Here is a 19720-nt window from a genome sequence, read left to right as displayed (position 1 = left end):
TCAATGGTAAAACCACATTTATTTTTTAATTTATCTACTATCAAATCTGATATACTTGCTATTGGTAATACTGAAGAACTAAATGACTTTTTAGATGAGTCATATCTATTTCTTGAAGTTTATTCTGGAAAAACTAAAACTTGGAGTCATCAATATGTCAAAAATAAGGAAAAGTTTTATTGTATTAGTTTATTTATGTGTAAGTTGTATTTAATTGGTGGGTGGAGAAGTAAATTGTGCTACAGTTATGACATTAGTAAAAATATATGGAACAAAATAGCTAATTTGAATCAAGCAAGATATTGGGCTAAGTGTACAGTTTTGAAGGCAAAATAGTTGTTACTTGAGGCTCTATCTATCCTTAAGGAGAATTTAAATCAGTAGAAGCATTTGATTATTATGAAGACGAATGGAATTATTTACCTGATATGATTGAAGAAAGAAGTGATCATGCTGCAGTTAGTATGGGTAACAAAATGTTTGTTATTGGTGGAGTGATAACAACAAATTGTGAAATGTTTGATAGTTGTTCCAGAAATTTCACAAAAATTAAGTCAGAAATTAAAATTTCTTATTTAGAAAGAAAGTACTATGATGCATTTAGCATTGGTAACAAAATTGTGGTGTTTCAAACTTAAAACATTTTTTAAGCGAAGCAGTTGTGTACATATACGATGTTGATAAAGCGAAATGGCTAAATGTTCAGTGTGATTTTACTAAAGACATGCTTAGATCAGATTATGTTAAATACCACATTTAATTGTGAGAACCACTAGTAAAAATAAATAAAGTTATTTGTAAAATTATTCATTTTGTTAAACCTTGTGTTAAAACTAAACTTATTTTCATAACTATTTTTCTTTTAAATCACTTTGTTATTCCTATGTTTGTAATAGGATAACTTTTGTTTATAACTTAGTTTGAGTTTATTTTATTATAAAGCATAAATAAAAAAAAAATTGTTTGTCGAATCTAAGTTTTTATTTTAGAATTCGAAAAGTGTTATTATATTAGTTTAATAAGTTATTTAATAATTGACTTAATATAGTTTCCTTGTCAGATATTTTGACAGTTTTATTAATAGTCAGATTAGTTTTTCAAGATGAACGTAAACTAAACGTAAAGTTTGCAGAACAAATTAGTTAAGTTAGTTAAAAGTTTGCAAAGCAAATATTAATCAAATTTTATTATGTGTTATACTAATAAAATTTTAGTGTTGGAAATTTTAACCATATTTCATATAGTTTTCATTTTAAACCTAACTTTAAATAAATTAAAAATAGTTAATTTTAATTTCGTTTCATAATCTTTATTAAGTAACTTTTAAATTTAGAACTTATAAATTAAGAGTTCTAAAAGTTTCATCTCGAGTAAGCATACAGCAAACTCTTGAAGTAGATGATGGTAGTAGATAATATTTAATCTACTAATTATAAAATACTACAAAATTTAAGTTTATGTTCTAATGTGTTGATTTTTGTATATTTTTGTTTTTAAAAAGTCTTGTTTTCTCTTTAGTTAGCGATATCAATAATATGTAACGAATAAAATGATTGTGTGTTTCTGTTTTTATAAAAGGTCATTTTTCTTGTTACTACAAAACATATACGTATTGAACAAATACTTGTGTACTAGAAATTTAGGAAAACTTTTTTTTAAGGTGATTGATTCGATTTTTTGCTTCAATAATTTTCAAATTGAATTTTAACCTTAAGTAATTTTAATCCATGATTATGATTAAGTTCTTTCTTTTGATATAAAAAATTGACACTTTTTGAAAAAAAACAACTCTGGGCAGTACACTTTGGAAAGCAATTTTAAAAAATTTAGATTAAACATGATTTAATAGTCTCAGTTGTTATAATTATCAGAGTTAAGCTGCAGTGAAGTATTTTGCAAGGAAAGCAGAAACTTCGTGAGAGTATTTGTAAAACAGTTTTCAAAAACTCAACCTATGTGGTGTCTCTTTACCAAAGTGTTGTTTTCAAAAAGACAAACTTTTGAGATTTTTTGTCATTTAGTGAACAGCTAAACCGCATCTGCAAGTTAAACAAATAAGACATTTTCAAATTTTCTTCTAATTTAATAGTATTATAGAAATTAGTTTGGTAACCTTATACTAAAAGCATAAGCTAAAATACTAGAGTAGCTGTCTAAATTGAATGAGTGTATAAAATTGACACTAGTAAAAACTTTTGCACGAGCAGACGATTTTGCAAGGAGACATTTTTGCACGGGTTAATTTTTTTTTACTACTACTGTTACCCCTAGCCCTTACCCTCAAACGGTAAAAACTAATATAAGAATAAGATTTTTATATCTTTTTAAATATTTTTTTTTGATTTTTTATATTTTTTTTACTATCACTTTTATCCCTAACCCTTCCCTTCCGTCAGTAGCTTTTTTTTTAATAATTTATTTATTTGTTTTTGTTTTTTTTTATTGGTAGTTTTTTATTGTATTTTTATAATTTGTATCACTGTTACCCCTAACCCTTACCCTCGTTCAGTAATTTTTTTTTATTATATAATTTTTATTGTTTTTTTATTTTTTAACTCACATACAAAAAAGTTACTCGTGCAAAATTGACCCTTGGTGCAAAATCATCATCGTGCAACTTTCTTCCCTTGTGCAATTTTAACTTCGTGCAACTTTATGCGCTTTAGTAACATTGAGGTTTTTTGTAATCGTGCAATTTATACCTGTTCCCAAAAACTTAGTTTAATTAAAATGGTTATACGAATGTTATTATTTAAACTTAGTTTTGAATGTATGAGTTAGTATTATGATACAAAATATTAAATCTTGCAGTTATTTAGGTCAATAATAATCAGATAATGTACAGGTAAATCAAAATACAAAGTAATATCTTTGATTAAGTAGATTCTGATGAAGCTATAATTGGATCTAACAAATTTACTAACATTTATGAGCTGTTACATAACTAAAATGATTTTAACACTAGTTTGAATAAAAACCTATCAATTAAGATTAAAAAAAATTCTGTAAAACTAAAACATAAAAAGTCTGTACACTTTTAGTCTAATATAAAATTTCTTTATTTAAATAACAAAACAAATAAAATCGTTGGTAAAATAAAGTTTAATATTAAAATTATTAACAAATATTGAAATTGTAGGAAATTGCATTACCTATTACAAGTTAAACGTAATTTTGTTGTAACTTTTTAACTTAATTAAAAAAAAAAAGCATTACTCCTTTGTATAGTAAAACAACTTTTTAACATAAGTATTTGGTATTAAAAAAGTAAATTTAGGTATGCTTTATTATTTGTAAACAAAGTACTTTAGTTTAAAATTGTATGTAGTTATAGTTTAAATGTCTATCAAAATACTCATAAATAAGTTTCGATCATCTAAATCATTGCTGAATTTTTTAAATAGTGTCTAACTTAACTTTTAACTGATTACTTGTATTAAAAAGCATCATACTTTTTGCATTTAAAAGATTTAGTTATAAAATGTGACTTACTTTATTCAAAATTAATAAAAACTCAATATAGCACTAAAATATGACAGTAATTTATCTGTAAATAAATTTAAAGTAACAGCTAGCATCTATAGCTTGTTTTAAAATGATGAGTTTATTGATTAAAAAACTGTTTACTTTATAAGACTTAGAGAGAAATACTATTTTGAACATATTACAAAATTTTAAACTAAATGATTTGTTTCTAGCTAATTCATCATATTTTAATAAACGTTTTAACCTAAATAATTTCCGCTTTTCGAATATGACTATCGGTGAAAGTCTATTTATTTTGATTTTCAGTTTTTACAAATTTTGAGTACCTTATATTTATTACTTAATCAAGCTAATTTTTGACTTAATATTTTCAATTAGTATTTTGCTGCTAATACATTTCCTTTTATTTTTATCTAAAACTAACAGTATTTTAATGAAATATTTTAAATTTAAATGTAATTTTAAATAAATATGATAATATAAAACTAAAGCTTTTAAGGTTTAGATACAACTATTTTAATAAATTTTAGTAAAATATATGAAGCACTTGTTATTTAGAATCGATATAAAATAGTTTTTAATCAAAATATTAAAATTTTGAAATAGGCATATTTTTGTAATGATTTATTTTTGAAGAACTTTTTTTGTATAACTAACACATCTTATAATTTTCTTCATAAAATGTAGTGTTTAATTTTGAATTCTAATCATTAGCTTGACCCTATCTCATAAAAAAAACTATGATGCATGAAAAAAACAAGTCAATTCCTTTTCAAGTACCAAAGGTTTTGTATGAAAACAGATATTGTAACCAAGAAGGCTTCAGTGTTTTAATTTGTGGAGGTGAAGACAAAAATGGGAAAGTTACAAATGAAGTTTTAGAATTGGAAATACCTAGTTTTAAAGTGAATAAATTTCCTTCAATGGTAAAACCACATTGCTACTTAGACCTAGTTAGTATCAAATCTGATATACTTGCTATTTGCTATTGTGAAGATCAGAATAAAAACTTTGGTTTGTCAGCTGTACCTGTTGAAATTTATTCTGAAAAAACTAAAGCTTGGAATCTACAAAATTTGAAATTGAAAAAACCGACTTGTTTTTGTGTTAGTTTATTCATGAATGAAATGTACATAATTGGAGGGTGGGTTAGAAATAGTTACAAAAGTGTTAATTCGTGTTACACTTACAACATCAATAGTGATACATGGAATAAAATAGCGAATTTAAATATGGCAAGAGATTGTGCTGCTTGTACAGTTTTTGAAGGTAAAATTGTTGTCACTGGAGGTGAAAATAATTTGTCTCCGTTGAAATCAGCAGAAGCGTATGATTATCATGAAAACAAATGGACTTATTTATCTGATATGATTGAAAAGAGACGTTCTCATGTTGCAGTTAGTATGGGTAATAAAATGTTTGTTATTGGTGGAGAGCAAAATATAAATTGTGAAGTATTTGACTGTTGTTCGAGAAAATTCATAAAAATAGATTCAGAAATTAAAGTATCTAATTTAGAAAGATGGTACTTTGATGCATTCAACATTGGCAACAATATTGTGGTATTTCTGGATACTCAAGAAGCTCTTACGGAAACAATTGTTTACTTGTATGATGTTGATAAAGAAAAATGGGTAAAAAATCAGTGTGGTTTTAACAAAAACATGTTTGTATCAAATTATGTGAAGTAATACATCTAATGATTAGCAGTTAAAAGAAAAAAAGTAATTAATCAACAGTAAAAATTAGTAAAGCACATTTCTTTATTTTTTGATTTATCTTTTTAAAGTGCAACTTATTTACATGACAGGTTTTAAAGTTTTGTTTTAGAATACTTTTTTTCGTATATTAACAATGTTTTCTTTTTTAAATTTAAGTTTTAGTTTTCGTTATAATAAACCGTAACGAACCAAACAACTTAGCAGTTATGGCATTTTTTAAACCAGTGATTTTGAGTATTCTTAAGTAAGTTATGATAATAATTTTGAAAAGTTTTTTATTTAATAGGCTCTCCATTTTTGACTTTTGGATAAAGATCTTTATTTTTATGGTTGTTTAACATAGCTTTAAAATAAAAAATAATGTCAGACACAAATAAATGTAAAGAATATTTTAGTGTTACTAAAGTTCTTTGTTATAGTTAAAATGTTAAATTATTTATATTTTAGAATTAATAAATGTAAAATTATTACTCAAAAATCGAAGATATCAACGGCATCTATCTATCAGGCCTAAGCCTGGACTTTATAAAGCCGTAAGCTCAAGCTAAAATAAAGATTTAATCATAGGTTTATATTATTAATTATAGGTCACATTATAGGTTTAATCATACTATTTCGATAATCAGACAATAAGTCTTCGGTAGACTGCAACCTTTTCGGTTGCGACCGACTGACTAGTGTTAATAAGAACAAAACCTGGGTATCAGTCTACCGAAGGCTTGTGGTCCGATTATTGAAATGATCAAACATTATGTTAACTTTAATTTGTCTAACAGCACACGTAAGTACAAGCTGAGTCCTGATTAATTTACTATGACGTTTTATTCGATCGCATAAAAAACGAACATACCAGTTGTTTAGCTTAATTTGACAATACATTAAACACTGTACTGCAACTATTCAATGCTGACGTCACTGACCATGTTAGCAAACGGTAATTTGATTGTAAAACAAAATTTTGTAGACGACAGTAAGTTTTTCTATTGTGACTGACTGTTGAGTCCTATAAGCGTCACAGTCTATCAAAGGCTTATGGTGTGATTGGTATGATTAAACATTTTGTTAAGTTTAGCTCATATATTAAACAAAATACTTTTTATTATACATGCTTTTACTAAATAAGTATAAAAAATACAAGGTAGTTAATTAGATACATAAAAGACTTGAATTGCAATTAAAAATAATATCAATTGTAGTGTTTAGAGTAAGTTCAATAAAAGTTTACAACTTATAAATTACATCTTTTTAAGCACTTTTCTTATAAGCAAACACATAAAATAGAAAATCATGTTCATTCTATTGTTCAGAGTTATGCTAAAATTTTATTTACTCTTCTTATATAAATAGAACGTATAAACTAAAGGTCATTAACTTAAACCAGGTATTATCAGCTTTCTGAGTAAAATTAAAGGGCCGTATACTGAAAAAGTTTTTTTTTTCTGAGGACAAGTATACAAAATAACAATTGTGACCAATTTTACATACCAGTTTTAAGAAACAATTAAAAAATAAGCAAAAAAGCAATTTTAACTACTAATCATAAGTATAGAACCCTACATGTTAGGTATTATCACAAAACTTAAACATATTGTTTATAAAAATATTATAGCTTTAAACTATCTCGTGAGTTGTTATTATTTTGAGGGCCTTATTTAACCCGTGGTCCGAAGCTTACCAAACCTTGGATTTTTCAGCTTTAATCACAGTGGTTTTAACCAAGCTTGATACTTACTTTATGAAAATAAACAAACTTAATATTTACACTTGTACAAATATGTTACTTTGGTGCATGAATTAAACAAAATTTAAATGTATTTTTTTGTTTTTAATCATGTACGATTATTATTATTTTATTTAATCGTAACCGTGTACATGAATTATTGAAACAGTATAAAATTGATTTTACAGAGTCAGTTTTATAGAATTAATAGTTTAATAGATTATCTTTTTAAATTATAATAACTGTAAATCTATAATATTTCTATGCTTAATCATTTTAATCGTCAAGTGTAGTTTTTAAAAATCTAGTTTTGTGATTGTTATTAACTTTATACATATAATATTTTAATATTTAATAATTTCAATCGTAAAGTTGAGATTTGAAAAAAAATATTAGTCTGGTTTTACGACTGTAGATTAATCCAGTATTTCTGAAGTAGACATTACCGCTACTTCAGTGGCGATTTTGGCTATCAGGGAGTGTGATTAGTAAGTCGGAGAAGAACTAAATGGGTTAATTAAATTATGCAAGGGGCGATTATTTTCTAAACTTGTGCCGAAAGGGCCTTTTTGAATTTGGGAAACCATAGTTGTTAAGTAAAAATGGTTCAGTATAACGTTATAATTTCACAACACTTTTAGTTTGTTTATTAAATTAAAAACCTAAGCTTTTTGAAATGACTGCCAGTGGCGCTAGACGATTGTTTATAAATTTACTTTTAAAATCTTGATAATGTATGTTTTGGCGCTGACTTAACTACAAGCTTGTGCATAGAACACAATTTATTTAAGATTCTGCCATTTATAAGGCCATTTAAAAAGAAATTTAAAACTTGTAGAACATTTTTGTGTTTTTTTTTGTGTTTTTTTTTCAGTACTTTATTTTACTAAACGATTGTCTGCTTTGTCACTTTCTATTATAATAATTATATTAAAAATAGTTTATATATAAACTTTATTACATATTTAACAGTTACTAAGTTAACATCATGACAACCTAAGAAAACTTAGCCAATCCGAAAAAAAGTGGTACGCTTTAAGCAGGCCCCTACTACTCCTCAATTTTAGTATAACTTTTACTTTCTTTATACTGTAATCCCTTTTTCGTAAGTGCTTGCTCATAACTTTTTGTCATTAGTTTCATTTCTAGAAACAGATTATAGTATTAAATACCTCTACATCAATTTAAAATTAATTAAACTTTTCTTAAGTTTACAAACCTAAGTTTTTTAGAAGCTTTGTTTATTCGTAAGTTTTTTTTGTGTTTTAAACTATGTTAATTTATAACTTTTAACATCAATCTTGTAGTTGGAAATAGTTATATGTAACAAAAAACTTTTACATGCTTGATCATAAGTTTTCATTGTAAACAAACTTACATATTAGAAATATCAAAAAATGAATATCAAATTTTCAAAGCTGCTATATGCTGCTGACGTCATTAAGAAATTTAGTTAGTAAAAATTAAGTTGTAATTTATTAGTTATTTTATTTGTTAAGCTAGATACGTATAAATAAATTCAAAATAATTTTAAAATAAAACCAAAAACATTTGATTTTTAGTAAAATAGCTATTTAGGATGTAAGAAAGTAAAAACGTTAAGAATTCTTTATTCACATCTATGTCTCTGTTTCAGGCTTAAAAAATTATCAAGTGTTCTTGGTACTTGTTTAGCTATTCTAAGATATATAAACATAGTAACAACTTATAAAACAATTTAAGAAAACAAAGAAACAATATAATCAAAATCCATATGTTTACACAGTTTAGGTTTTCTTAACAAAATACAAATAGCCTCAATTTCAAGTAAATAAGAAACTTGAAAAAATTTTTTTTAAATTTTAATTTTTTTCAATTTATAATTACTTGCACAATTAAGGTTATTTACTAGGTGTTGTTCTGCAATCGTAGATCTTTTTGTAGCATTTACTACTCTAATAAGTTTACTTTTTTTATTACTCGTACAAAATTCATGAATACTTTTTGGAATATGCTCCTTTATCCTTTTCCAAATCGTCTCGAGGTCATTCTTAAATAACTAGCTTTACAGAAGCAGTTAAACTGGTAAACTGGCATACCCTTTTTCATATCTGCTATCGGATCTTTGCCCCCTGGTATAATCATTGGTTTTGATACGAATACAACGATCGGCTTTACCGAAAGGTAAGTCCCACTTACCAATTGACAAATATTTCTTTCTAAAATTCTTCTGTTCTTATTGTTATAAGGCAGTAAGTACTAAAAGAATCAAGCATTTCTCCGGCTTGTTGGCTTTACGTTGTTTAAGCTTTTAAGATGTAAGTTAATAATTTTATTAACAAGTTCTTGTGGATAGCCATTTTTATTTAGTATCAATTTTATCTGTTTTATTTCATCAACTAATTATTTTCTTGAACAGATTTTATGTGCTCGATGGCAGTTCTTAATTGTTGTGCTCGATGGTAGAGCTTTTCTATTATTACTTTTACGTTGGTTACATTTTCACTATATAAACTTTATTTGAAATTTTATGTATATTAAATTCAAAAACATTTGAAAATTGCAGTTTGTGACTTACTCAAAAAAAGTAGTGTTTAGAACGTTTTTAATATAAATATTTAAAGGCATAATGATGCATTCAAAATGGTCAGTTACATTAAATGATATTAACAAAAATTGATACCTAATTTCGAAAAACAGACGTTTGCAGAAATTTAAAAGCTTCCAGAGAAATTATTTAGTGATGAATTTAACTCGAATGACTAATATATAATTTTATAATAGCACTATGTTTATGAAATATAATAAACTTGGTATTCTACTTTGTTTTTAACTCTACTTTATATAGTTTAGACTTAATAATTACAAATATTGTATAGTTCTATAAAAATCGGATTTATCATTATGTATTCTATCTAAAATTTAAAAATTAAATATTGTATTTAATCTTATTCTTATTAAACACATATCTAGTCTTTCCTAAGTGTTTTTATTACAGAGCTTCATTCAAATCAGAAACATGTGTTAATGTTATAAAATAATAAAAGAGTACTTTTTAAATTTGTTACTATAATATAACTGAACTTTAGGCATGAGTTTTTCAAAAAATAATATAATTTTAAGAATACTTTATTCACATATACTTTTGTATTAATAAAGTTAATTAAAAATAATGTTATTTTAACTCAGTGCTAACAGTTTAATTTTTGATGAATGTCCTGGACAATTCTTTCAACTTTAATTGTCGACAACTAATATTTTAATTTTTCATATACTAAATTATTGGACTAAAACAGTTGAGCTCGTTTTTTGCTCTTAATAACAATAAACAATCAACAAAATAGAAATATGTAATTTAACTTGAGAATATAAAACAAAACACAGTTTGTAGCTTTAATTACGCAATAAACATCTTTATAAAGGCTTAAACAAGCCTTACAAACTATATCCTGGGTTTCCATAGCACTTACTTATAATCATACTAATTCATATAAAACCAATTGTAAGCTAACATTAGTAAGTGACGTCATTATAATACTGAAAATTGTATATGTTTATCAACCAGTCTTTTCTGTTTGTTTTTGTAAACTTTAAAAATTAGCTAAATACAATCAATAACTATAACTTCGTAATATCATTCTATATGCGTTTCCATAAACACACAAGTTTAAAAATACTCGCTCGTTAACTAGTCAGTTACCCAATAACTTTACTTTTACTAATTACACTCACTCATAGTTTCAAAATTGCTTCAAATTCTAGAATTAGTGGACTATAATCGTAAAACAAGACTAAGATTGATTTGCAAAACTCCACTTTACGATTAAAAAAGATAAATAGAATAAATGTTATATGTTCACAACTATGAGATGTAGTTAACTATAAGAAATAAAATAAATCTCACCTGCAAATTAAAAACTTAAAAGCATTTATATACCCAGATTTTATATTTGTTTAAATATAAAAATGTAGTTTGTTTTATAAATAAAGTACCAGGCTTGCTTAAATGCTCTGTGTTTAGTGTTAATAAATCAAAGATTTGGTAAGATTCGATCCACGGGCTAAATGTGGCACTTAAAATATTCATCAACTTGCGAGGTAGTTTTCAGCTAGATAAATAAAAATTTAAACAAACAATAAATAATTTTTTTTGTTGTAAAAACTAACAAGTAGAGTTCTACCTTGATAATTAGAAGTTTAAATTGCTTTAGTGCTTTATTTTTTTCTTATACTGGTTATTAATTAAGATAACAACTGTAATTTTGAATCCTGGTTCGTAAAATACACTTTTTCAGCATTATGCGACCCTTCGAGCAACATTTTATCGGAAATAGACTCTGGTTTAAATTAATTATCTCTAGTACATTTTTCATTTATGTTAGAAAAGTAGAGAACGGGAAGTCTGATTTTTGACCAATTTAACACTTTGATCCACCAATAATCTTGACTATGTCGTATTTAAATTTAGTTATAAAACTCTAGTTTTTAAAACTAGTCATTATGCATATACAACGTGAAAAAGTTTTAAAAACTTAAAGAAAAGTTAAAAGAATTCAAGAAAAAAAAACTATTCTTATTTGGGTTTATTAAATTCAAAAAATTAAAAATCACATTTCATTAGTTTTGTATAATGAAAACTTAAATAAGAAAATTGTGTTCAAAAAAACAAAGTGTTCTACAACAAAGGCTTGAGTCGATCATGAAAATAAGTTGCAGTTTCAAAGAATAACTAAAATTAAATAAACTTTTAACAATATTGCTACACCCAATTCCTATAGTTTTTTGAAATTAGGTAAAGTACTTCACATAACTCAAATCAAACAAGCTTTTAGTTAAACCATATTGTTTGTTCAGCCATTTTCCCTTTTCTTCATCGTAAAAGTAAATAACTGTTTCAGTGTTAGGTCTTCTGAAACCTTGAAAAATCACAATATTATTGCCAATGCTGAAAGCATTAAAGTACTGCTCTTCTAGATTGCGAACTTTAATTTCTTATTTAACTTTTGTGAACTTTCTTGAAAAACTATCAAATAATTCACAGATTTTATTATAGTATACACCAATAACAAACATTTTGTTACCCATACTAACTGCAGCATGATTGCATCTTTTTTCGATCATATCAGATACAAATGTCCATTTGTTTTCAAGATAGTCATATGCCTCTACTGATTTTAATGTAGACCAACTATTTTGACCTCCAGTAACAATAATTTTACCTTCAAAAACTGTACATTTAGCAGATTCTCTTACTACATTTAAATCTGCTATTTCATTCCATATTCTTCTTCTGATGTCGTATCTGTGAGACCAAGTAACACTTTGCCCACTGTTTCCAACCCACCATCCTATTAAATAAAATTCACTCATGAATGAACTAAAACAATAACAATGCTGTTTTTTCTTTCTAACAATATGATCAGTCCAAGTTTTATTTTTTCCAGAATAAATTTTAAGAAATAAATGGCACATATTGAAAAAGCAATTTAGTTCTGGACAATTACCAAAAGCTATAATATCAGATTTAATAGTAGCTAAGTAAAAATAATAATGCGGTTCTACCATTGAAGGGAATTCATTAACATTCATTCTAGGTATATCGAACTCTATAGCTTCGTTTGTAATTTTTCTATTTTTTTCTTTTCCTCCACAAATCAAAATACTGAAGCCTTCTTGGTTACAATATCTGTTTTCATACAAATATTTTGGCACATGAAAAGGAATTGACTTGTTTTTTTCATGCATCTGACGCATTTTGCTAGAAACAAAATTTTAGTCTAAACACAGAAAAAATAATGCAAATTATAAGAATAAAAACAAAATCATAAAATGTTTCAGTAAAAAGTTAAAGCTTTTAAAAAAGCAATTATTATCAAGATATGCAATTTTAACATAACATATTAATAAGTGAAAATTTTTTACAGTTTATAACTATAATTTTTTTTTAAACATTTGACTCAAATTTGGTAACCAGATGTTGTATTTAACATAAACAAGTATAATTTTAAATATTTTATAATTTAGTTTACACAAAAAACTTATACTTCAAATAACATATTTTAACCTTAAATAAATTATTGATTACAAAATGCAGATAAAACTAACATAAAGACATGTGATAATTTTTTATAAAAAAATATAATTTGAAAACCTAGTGTTTTTCGGTGACGTCATTAAGATATTTATAGTAATACAAAAATGATTTATAGTTTATGATACAATTTAATACCGAAAACTTTTATACAATTAACTTAAGTTTTACTTAATATTAACATTTGCTCTATTTCTGCACTATATTAACATAATAAAAAAAAATCTGAAAGTTCAAGACAATTCAATAAAAAACAGTTTTTAACCATTCTAAACTTTTATTCAAGTCGTTTTCACTTTTAATTAGTTTTTTTCTATACAAATTTAACTTATTAACCTAGTTGAAGTAATGTCTAACTTTAATTGTAAGTACTAACTTTAATTGTAAGTAAGTAAGACCTTAGCATTTTCTACAAATTTTTTACTTCTGACAAAATATTTCTAATCCCATTTTTCTTGACTTACCTTTTTCTTGGTGATTTATTTTTATTTTAAGAAAATAAAGCAATGGCTGCAACAGACAGACAAGCAAAACCAAAAAGTATTTTGCCCATACAAACATAATATTTCGATGAAACTTTTATTATTTTAGTTAGCAATTTGTTATAATGTTATATGATTTAATCAAATACTGACAGCATTTTTTTAATAAATTTTTTTTAATATGTGTTATTACTCTCTTGCAAAAATGACCCTTTTGGGTCGTGCGAAATTGACCATCTCTGTAATTTTGACCCGTTGCCAAAAAATCATTGTATGTCGCTAAAAATTTTGTTTAGATATTTTTTCTAATACGAAATATAAACTTAATATGTACAATCTAAAAATATACAATACTAAAAATTAATGTTTTCTGCTTATAAAGTTTTCAATTTGAATTATTGTATTTTCAAGTTTAAATATGTATACATTTTTTTTTCAATTAGAAACTTTGATGTTTTAAAGCTTACTTGATAATTATATTAGAAATACACAGATTTACACTGAAATATAAAAGTTCCGCGCTTTAAAAAAAAAAACAGTACCTTTGAGCAGTACAGCTTTAAAGATTAAATTACAGACAATTTAATAGTCACAGCTACTCTCATGATTAGAGCTAAACTGTACCAATGTACTGCAAGGGAAGCAGAAGCTTTGTAAGAATCTTTTTAAAACAGGGAAAGGCCATATTTTTACAAGTTATCAATGGTTAGCTTAAAGGTTTTTTGGTACACCACATTGAAACTGTTTGAGCTGTTTTTGGTCGTTTAGTAAATAGTTGACTTACATCTAAAATTGAAAAAAAAATATCAAAATATATTTTTCAATTTTTTAATTTTGCAAATATTTTGGTGAGCTTAGACAAAAAACGTAAGCAAAAAAAAATAAGTTTAACAATAAAGGTAACTTGAAAGCTTTTTTTTGCGTTGTTTTGAATATAAATTTATTAGTTTTTTGATTCGAAGTTATTTATTCTTGCACTTACGTAGGTTCATAACTTAGTAAACTATCAGAAAATTAACTAAAAATACAAAGACGTAAAATAAAAACCCTTGGTTTGGTAGATTCTTGTAATTCTAAAAGATAATTGCTACACTTAAATGTTTTTTTTATGATACGTGGTTCTGGTAATTTTTACCAAGTGGATAAAGTAGAGGTAAATCTTTTTTTTATACATAAAAATTTTATATTTTATTTGTACCTAGCAATTTACGGCTACTCAATTACAAAAACAACTACATTAGTGACTATTTTAAAATTATTTAAAGCTTCTATAATTACAAAACAAGGTTTTATTTTAAAGGTTAAGGATTGCCTTATAAGGGAAAAAACACGTTTATTGTCTAGCTTTCGTAGACTATTATAAGACTGTTTTATTATTCCTATTTTCATCCCACTAAATTTCCATGAACACAAAATATGTATTGTGTAAACATTACGACAGTTTACAATGTTTTGATTACTTTACAAATTATTGTCATTAGATTCGAATGAACTTGTTTTGTTTGGATAAAATAGTGTGAATATTTTTTAGTTAATACTAGGAAATTTAGACAATAGAATATTTAACGTTGTTTTAAAGTCAAATCTATTGAAAATTTCAGTTGGTTAATCAAGTTTTTACTTTTTATAATTTAGTTTGAAAGTTTTAATTTCGTCTAATAGTAATGTTCAATTCATATATAAAAAGTCTTGTATTTACTTTTAAATTTTATGTCATCTAGTAACATTTCAACTGAAAATTTTTATGAGTATAAAATCTAGCGTGACTAAAACTAAAACCAATAGCTTATTTAAATATCACTAAAACTAAAACTTCTGCCTGCGAAAATTTTAAAACTAGAAGTTTAAAACCAGCTGCCTTTCGATCCCTAGTGTAGAACGTATATGAAACGTTTTTAGTTTATTTTAACGTATAAAAATAAATAACATTTCACTGACTGTTATTTGTAAATACTAACCAACTGAAAATATTTAAATAATTTTTCATGAGCACAGATAATATACTTAGATACGGGTCAACCAGAGATGTTAAAATGCTAAAAGTTACTATGGTAATTCAGCAATGAAGTGTTTTATTTTTGGTTTGTTTTAAGTTAGTAATTTCACGCTTGAGTAAACAAAGCAGAGCTTTTTAACATGTCTGGGGTCAACTATGAATGAATGGTCTTTTTTGCACGAAAATTAAAGAATTAACGAAAATAAAAACAAAATTAAGATAAAAAATTATAAACCTATGGTAAGAACTAGGGTATTTGTGATAAGAAAAAAAAATAGTATTAAAATTAGATAAAAATTAACAACAAAAAGTCACTAACGGTAAGGGTGTCAATAAAAAAGATTAAAATCAAATATATAAAAAAACAAAAATAACAACAAGAAAAATGAAAAAACTACCAAAGGGTAAATTAAGGGTAACTGTGATTAAAAAAAAATACCGATCAAGGGTATGGCTTAGGGCTAATAGTGATTTGTTAAGAAAATAATAAAAGAAGAAAAAAATAACTACTTGAATTATAAACATTTACTTGTGGAAAATTGTCTTCGCGCAAAAGTGTCCCTTCTAGTATTTTTGACACCTACACAGTATACTTACACTTTATTGATTTTAATACCTTAAGTTTTAAAATTTGCAAAAAAAAAGATCAATTTATATTTTTTTTGTTAAAAATATAATAAAGTTGTAAATATCTTAATGGCGTCACATAGAAACATTGCCTAGAAACCAAATTGTATGATTTTAATATTTTTACCTTCCAATTTACATTACAGTCTAGCAAAGCGTGATCGAGCCTTTATAAAATACTATCGTCAAGTTATAGTCTTATACTTTTTTTTATATCTTTTTGACTCAACTAAGGTTTCCCGAATTCATTTTCATAAATGGCCTCTTGGTATAAAAAAGTGTATCTTGACTTATTTAAGTCTCCAAATAGCCAAAATTACCCATGAAAGAGAAATGACTGATTAAACGAATATTTGAAAACAAATAATTTGAAGTGACTTTTATTATAAGAAAACAATTGTTAAGTCATAGTCTTATACTTTTTTATATCTTTTCGACCCAGTTAGGGTATCCCGAACTCAGTTTTACAAATGCCCTCTTGGAATGAGTTTAAAAAAAATCGTCTCTTGACATTAGATTCATTAAATATCGCCTTTTGACTAGCTGATTTCACATTTACTTTTTCGCCTTCTTACTAATTTAAGCCTCCAAAGAGTCAAATTTGTCCAACAAAGAAAAATTAAGGATTAAACGACATTTGAGAAATCAAATTAACAAAAAATTAAATGGATTATAACAAAAATGTTTTTGTAAAAAATTAAAACACATAAATATAAATATGTTAAAAATAATTAATCAATTAGTCAAAAAGGCAATAAAAAAATCTGCGATAGCAGAACACCTTGTGAATAATCCAAGTTGTGGAAAAAATTTTGCATTATCTTATTTCAGTGTAATGCTACAATGTTCAAATACATTGGAACTAATTAGACTTGAAGCCATTTTAATACATTTTAAAACTTAGTACTTTTAAAACATCTTATAAGAGTTGCAACAGATGGTTCTCCGTCTATGATAAGAAAGTATCGTGGATTAATCATATATTACGTAGAGTTAAACCATGATATATCTACTATTCATTGCGTTATACATCGCCAACACTTAGTTGCATAAAGTTTGACAACTTCGTCCAAAGCTGTCAAAGAAAGGGTCATGCTTTACAAAGTCGTCTGTTTGAACTGCTGTGCAATTACAATGATGAAGTTTTTGATAAGTTGATAATTCATTCAAAAGTTGGATGGTTATCAAAAGAAAACTGTCAAGTTTTGGCCTATTTTTAATTTAGTTATTGAGTTTTTTGTGAAAAAGATAAAGTATTGGCAGACAATCTTGTCAAATAAAAAATAAACATTGCAAATTATGAAAAAATAATATGATGAGAAACTTACATTTACAAATTTACATGATACAATAATTTATACAATACACTTGTTAGAAATAACTTAAGATTAACATAAATATATAGTATATTACAAAATTGTTAGCTATAAAATTTCACTCTTTGAACACTAAAATAAAATGTTAATTCCATATACCAATTTTTCCTTTATAAATGCTTTATTGTAACAAAATTTCTAACAAAGTCATAAATAATAATAATTTTTCAACGAACATTAAAGTAACATAGTGATTTAAGATAAAATTTAAAATAAAATAACAATAAAAATAAAATTAACTTTAAACAACTCTCATTTTTATTGTTTAACACGCATTCATATAGTTTCTTAAAGTAAGGTGTAGTACTTAACATATCTGGGGTCAAATTTGTTTTTAAATAAATCACACTGAACATTTAACCATTTTGCTTTATCAACATCATACAAGTAAACAACTGTTTCGCTTATATAGTTTACTAAAATTTGAAACACTACTATGTATATAGTTCCCAATGTTTAATGCATCAAACCAACATTTTTCTTCATCAGGAAAATTTCTGAACAAATATTTGTAAAGTTTCTTGAAAAACTATCAAAAACTTCACAACTTGTAGTATATCCTCCACCAATAACAAACATTTTATTACCCATACTAACTGCAGCGTGATTACATCCCTTTTCAATCATATCAGGTAAATAGGTCCATTTGCTTTCATAATAATCATATGCTTCTACTGACTTCAATTCTCCTTGTGGATAGTAGTAGCCTCCAGTAACAACAATTTTACCTTCAAAAACTGTACTTCTAGCACTACTTCTTGCTGCATTTAAATTAGTTATTTTGTTCCATTTAATTTTTATTAATATCGTAACTGTAGCACAAACTACTGTTCCAATCACCAATTAAATACAACTTACACATAAATAAACTTATACAACTAAATGAATTAATACTATGTAGCTTTTATCATTTTTGACATACTTATGAGTCCTAGTTTTAGTTTTTCCAGAATAAACTTCTATAAATAGATATGATTCACCTAAAAACTTTTTTAATTTTTAGTATTACCAATAGCAAATATATCAGACTTGATAGTAGATAAACCGAAAAATAAATGTGGTTTAACCATTGAGGGAAATTTATTCACTTTAAAACTAGGTATCTCCAACTCTAAAACTTCGTTTGTCATATCTTTGTTTCTGTCTTTTCCTCCACAAACTATGATACTGAAGCCTTCTTGGTTGCAATATCTGTTTTCGTACAAAACATTTGGTACTTGAAAAGAAATTGAATTGCTGTTTTCATACACCATAGACATTTTGCCAGAAATAATTTTTTGTCTAAAAACAGAAACTAAAATTAAACTAGACACATTTAAAACATAACGATACAATGTATCATTTAAAAACGCAATTCGTGTAGAAAAATAAAAGTCGAAATTAACTGTTAATAAATATTATTTGATATTTTTGATAAGAATCTTCTAAATTCAAACTTGTCAAAACGCTTTTAATGATATTTCAATATATCAACTATGTTGCAGATACTTTATTAAACTTATAATTAAAAATCTGTATCATTTTGTTGTTTATTAACTGAGTCAATTTAGCCTATCCAAATAAGATTGCAAATTATTTTTTCAGCTCAGGATAAAAGTTAAAATATATCATTAAATAAAACTTAATTAATTGTTAAATTTTTAAATCATATCATTAGTGCTTCAAGTTTTACTTTGTCTGTTATTTTAAGCAATTTTACAAAGAATTTTACTATATTATGTTATAGATTAATATGACCTAGCGAATTTATAGGCTAATAATGTTTTTAAACAAACCGAAACATTGTAGACAAAAAGATTTTGTGTAGAAAGTGTTTTTATTTGTTTAATTAACTAACTTTTATAATGGCATGTTTTATAATTAGTTTAAAAATGTTTTTGCGATGATTGTTTTTCAACTTTTGTTAAATTCTCTAATGACAAATTAGCATAAAGATATTTTTTGTGGTTTTAAGTGTTTTAAGTGTTTTAAGTTGATGTTTTAATTCTTTCTGCAGTAACGTTTTTGAAGATATGCAGTGAAAATATATTAATAAGTTTAACATTAGCATCTGAGTATTTTCTACATGTTTCTATTAATAAATTACAATAGACTGATGTTTGTGTGCTAATATAACAACTATATGTATTAAACGGGTGGGTGTCACTTTTGCACGAGCGTCACTTTTGCACGAGCGTCACTTTTGCACGAGGGGACACTTTTGCACGAGGGTCACTTTTGCACGAGGGGACACTTTTGCACG

At 25.5% G+C, this 19720-nt stretch overlaps 1 protein-coding gene across 1 annotated transcript in view; it reads right to left on the bottom strand.

Moving 5' to 3' along the window:
- Positions 1 to 18737, bottom strand: part of LOC145833642 (kelch-like protein 26) — a 35346-nt gene extending 16609 nt beyond the window's left edge. The window contains exons 1-3 of the mRNA XM_082940788.1: positions 18488 to 18737; positions 18066 to 18239; positions 11998 to 12254 (exon numbers count right to left, since the gene is read on the bottom strand). Of these exons, the coding sequence (XP_082796914.1) occupies positions 11998 to 12254; positions 18066 to 18239; positions 18488 to 18737 (681 nt within the window). The remainder of the gene's footprint in view (positions 1 to 11997; positions 12255 to 18065; positions 18240 to 18487) is intronic.
- Positions 18738 to 19720: the final 983 nt, after the last annotated feature.

This window comes from Thalia democratica, chromosome 4 (genome assembly GCF_965202585.1).
Source record: "Thalia democratica chromosome 4, ktThaDemo2.hap1.1, whole genome shotgun sequence".
Taxonomy (NCBI): Eukaryota; Metazoa; Chordata; class Thaliacea; order Salpida; family Salpidae; genus Thalia; species Thalia democratica.
Note: the sequence above shows the minus strand (reverse complement) of the source record. Positions and strands in the feature narration are given on the sequence as shown.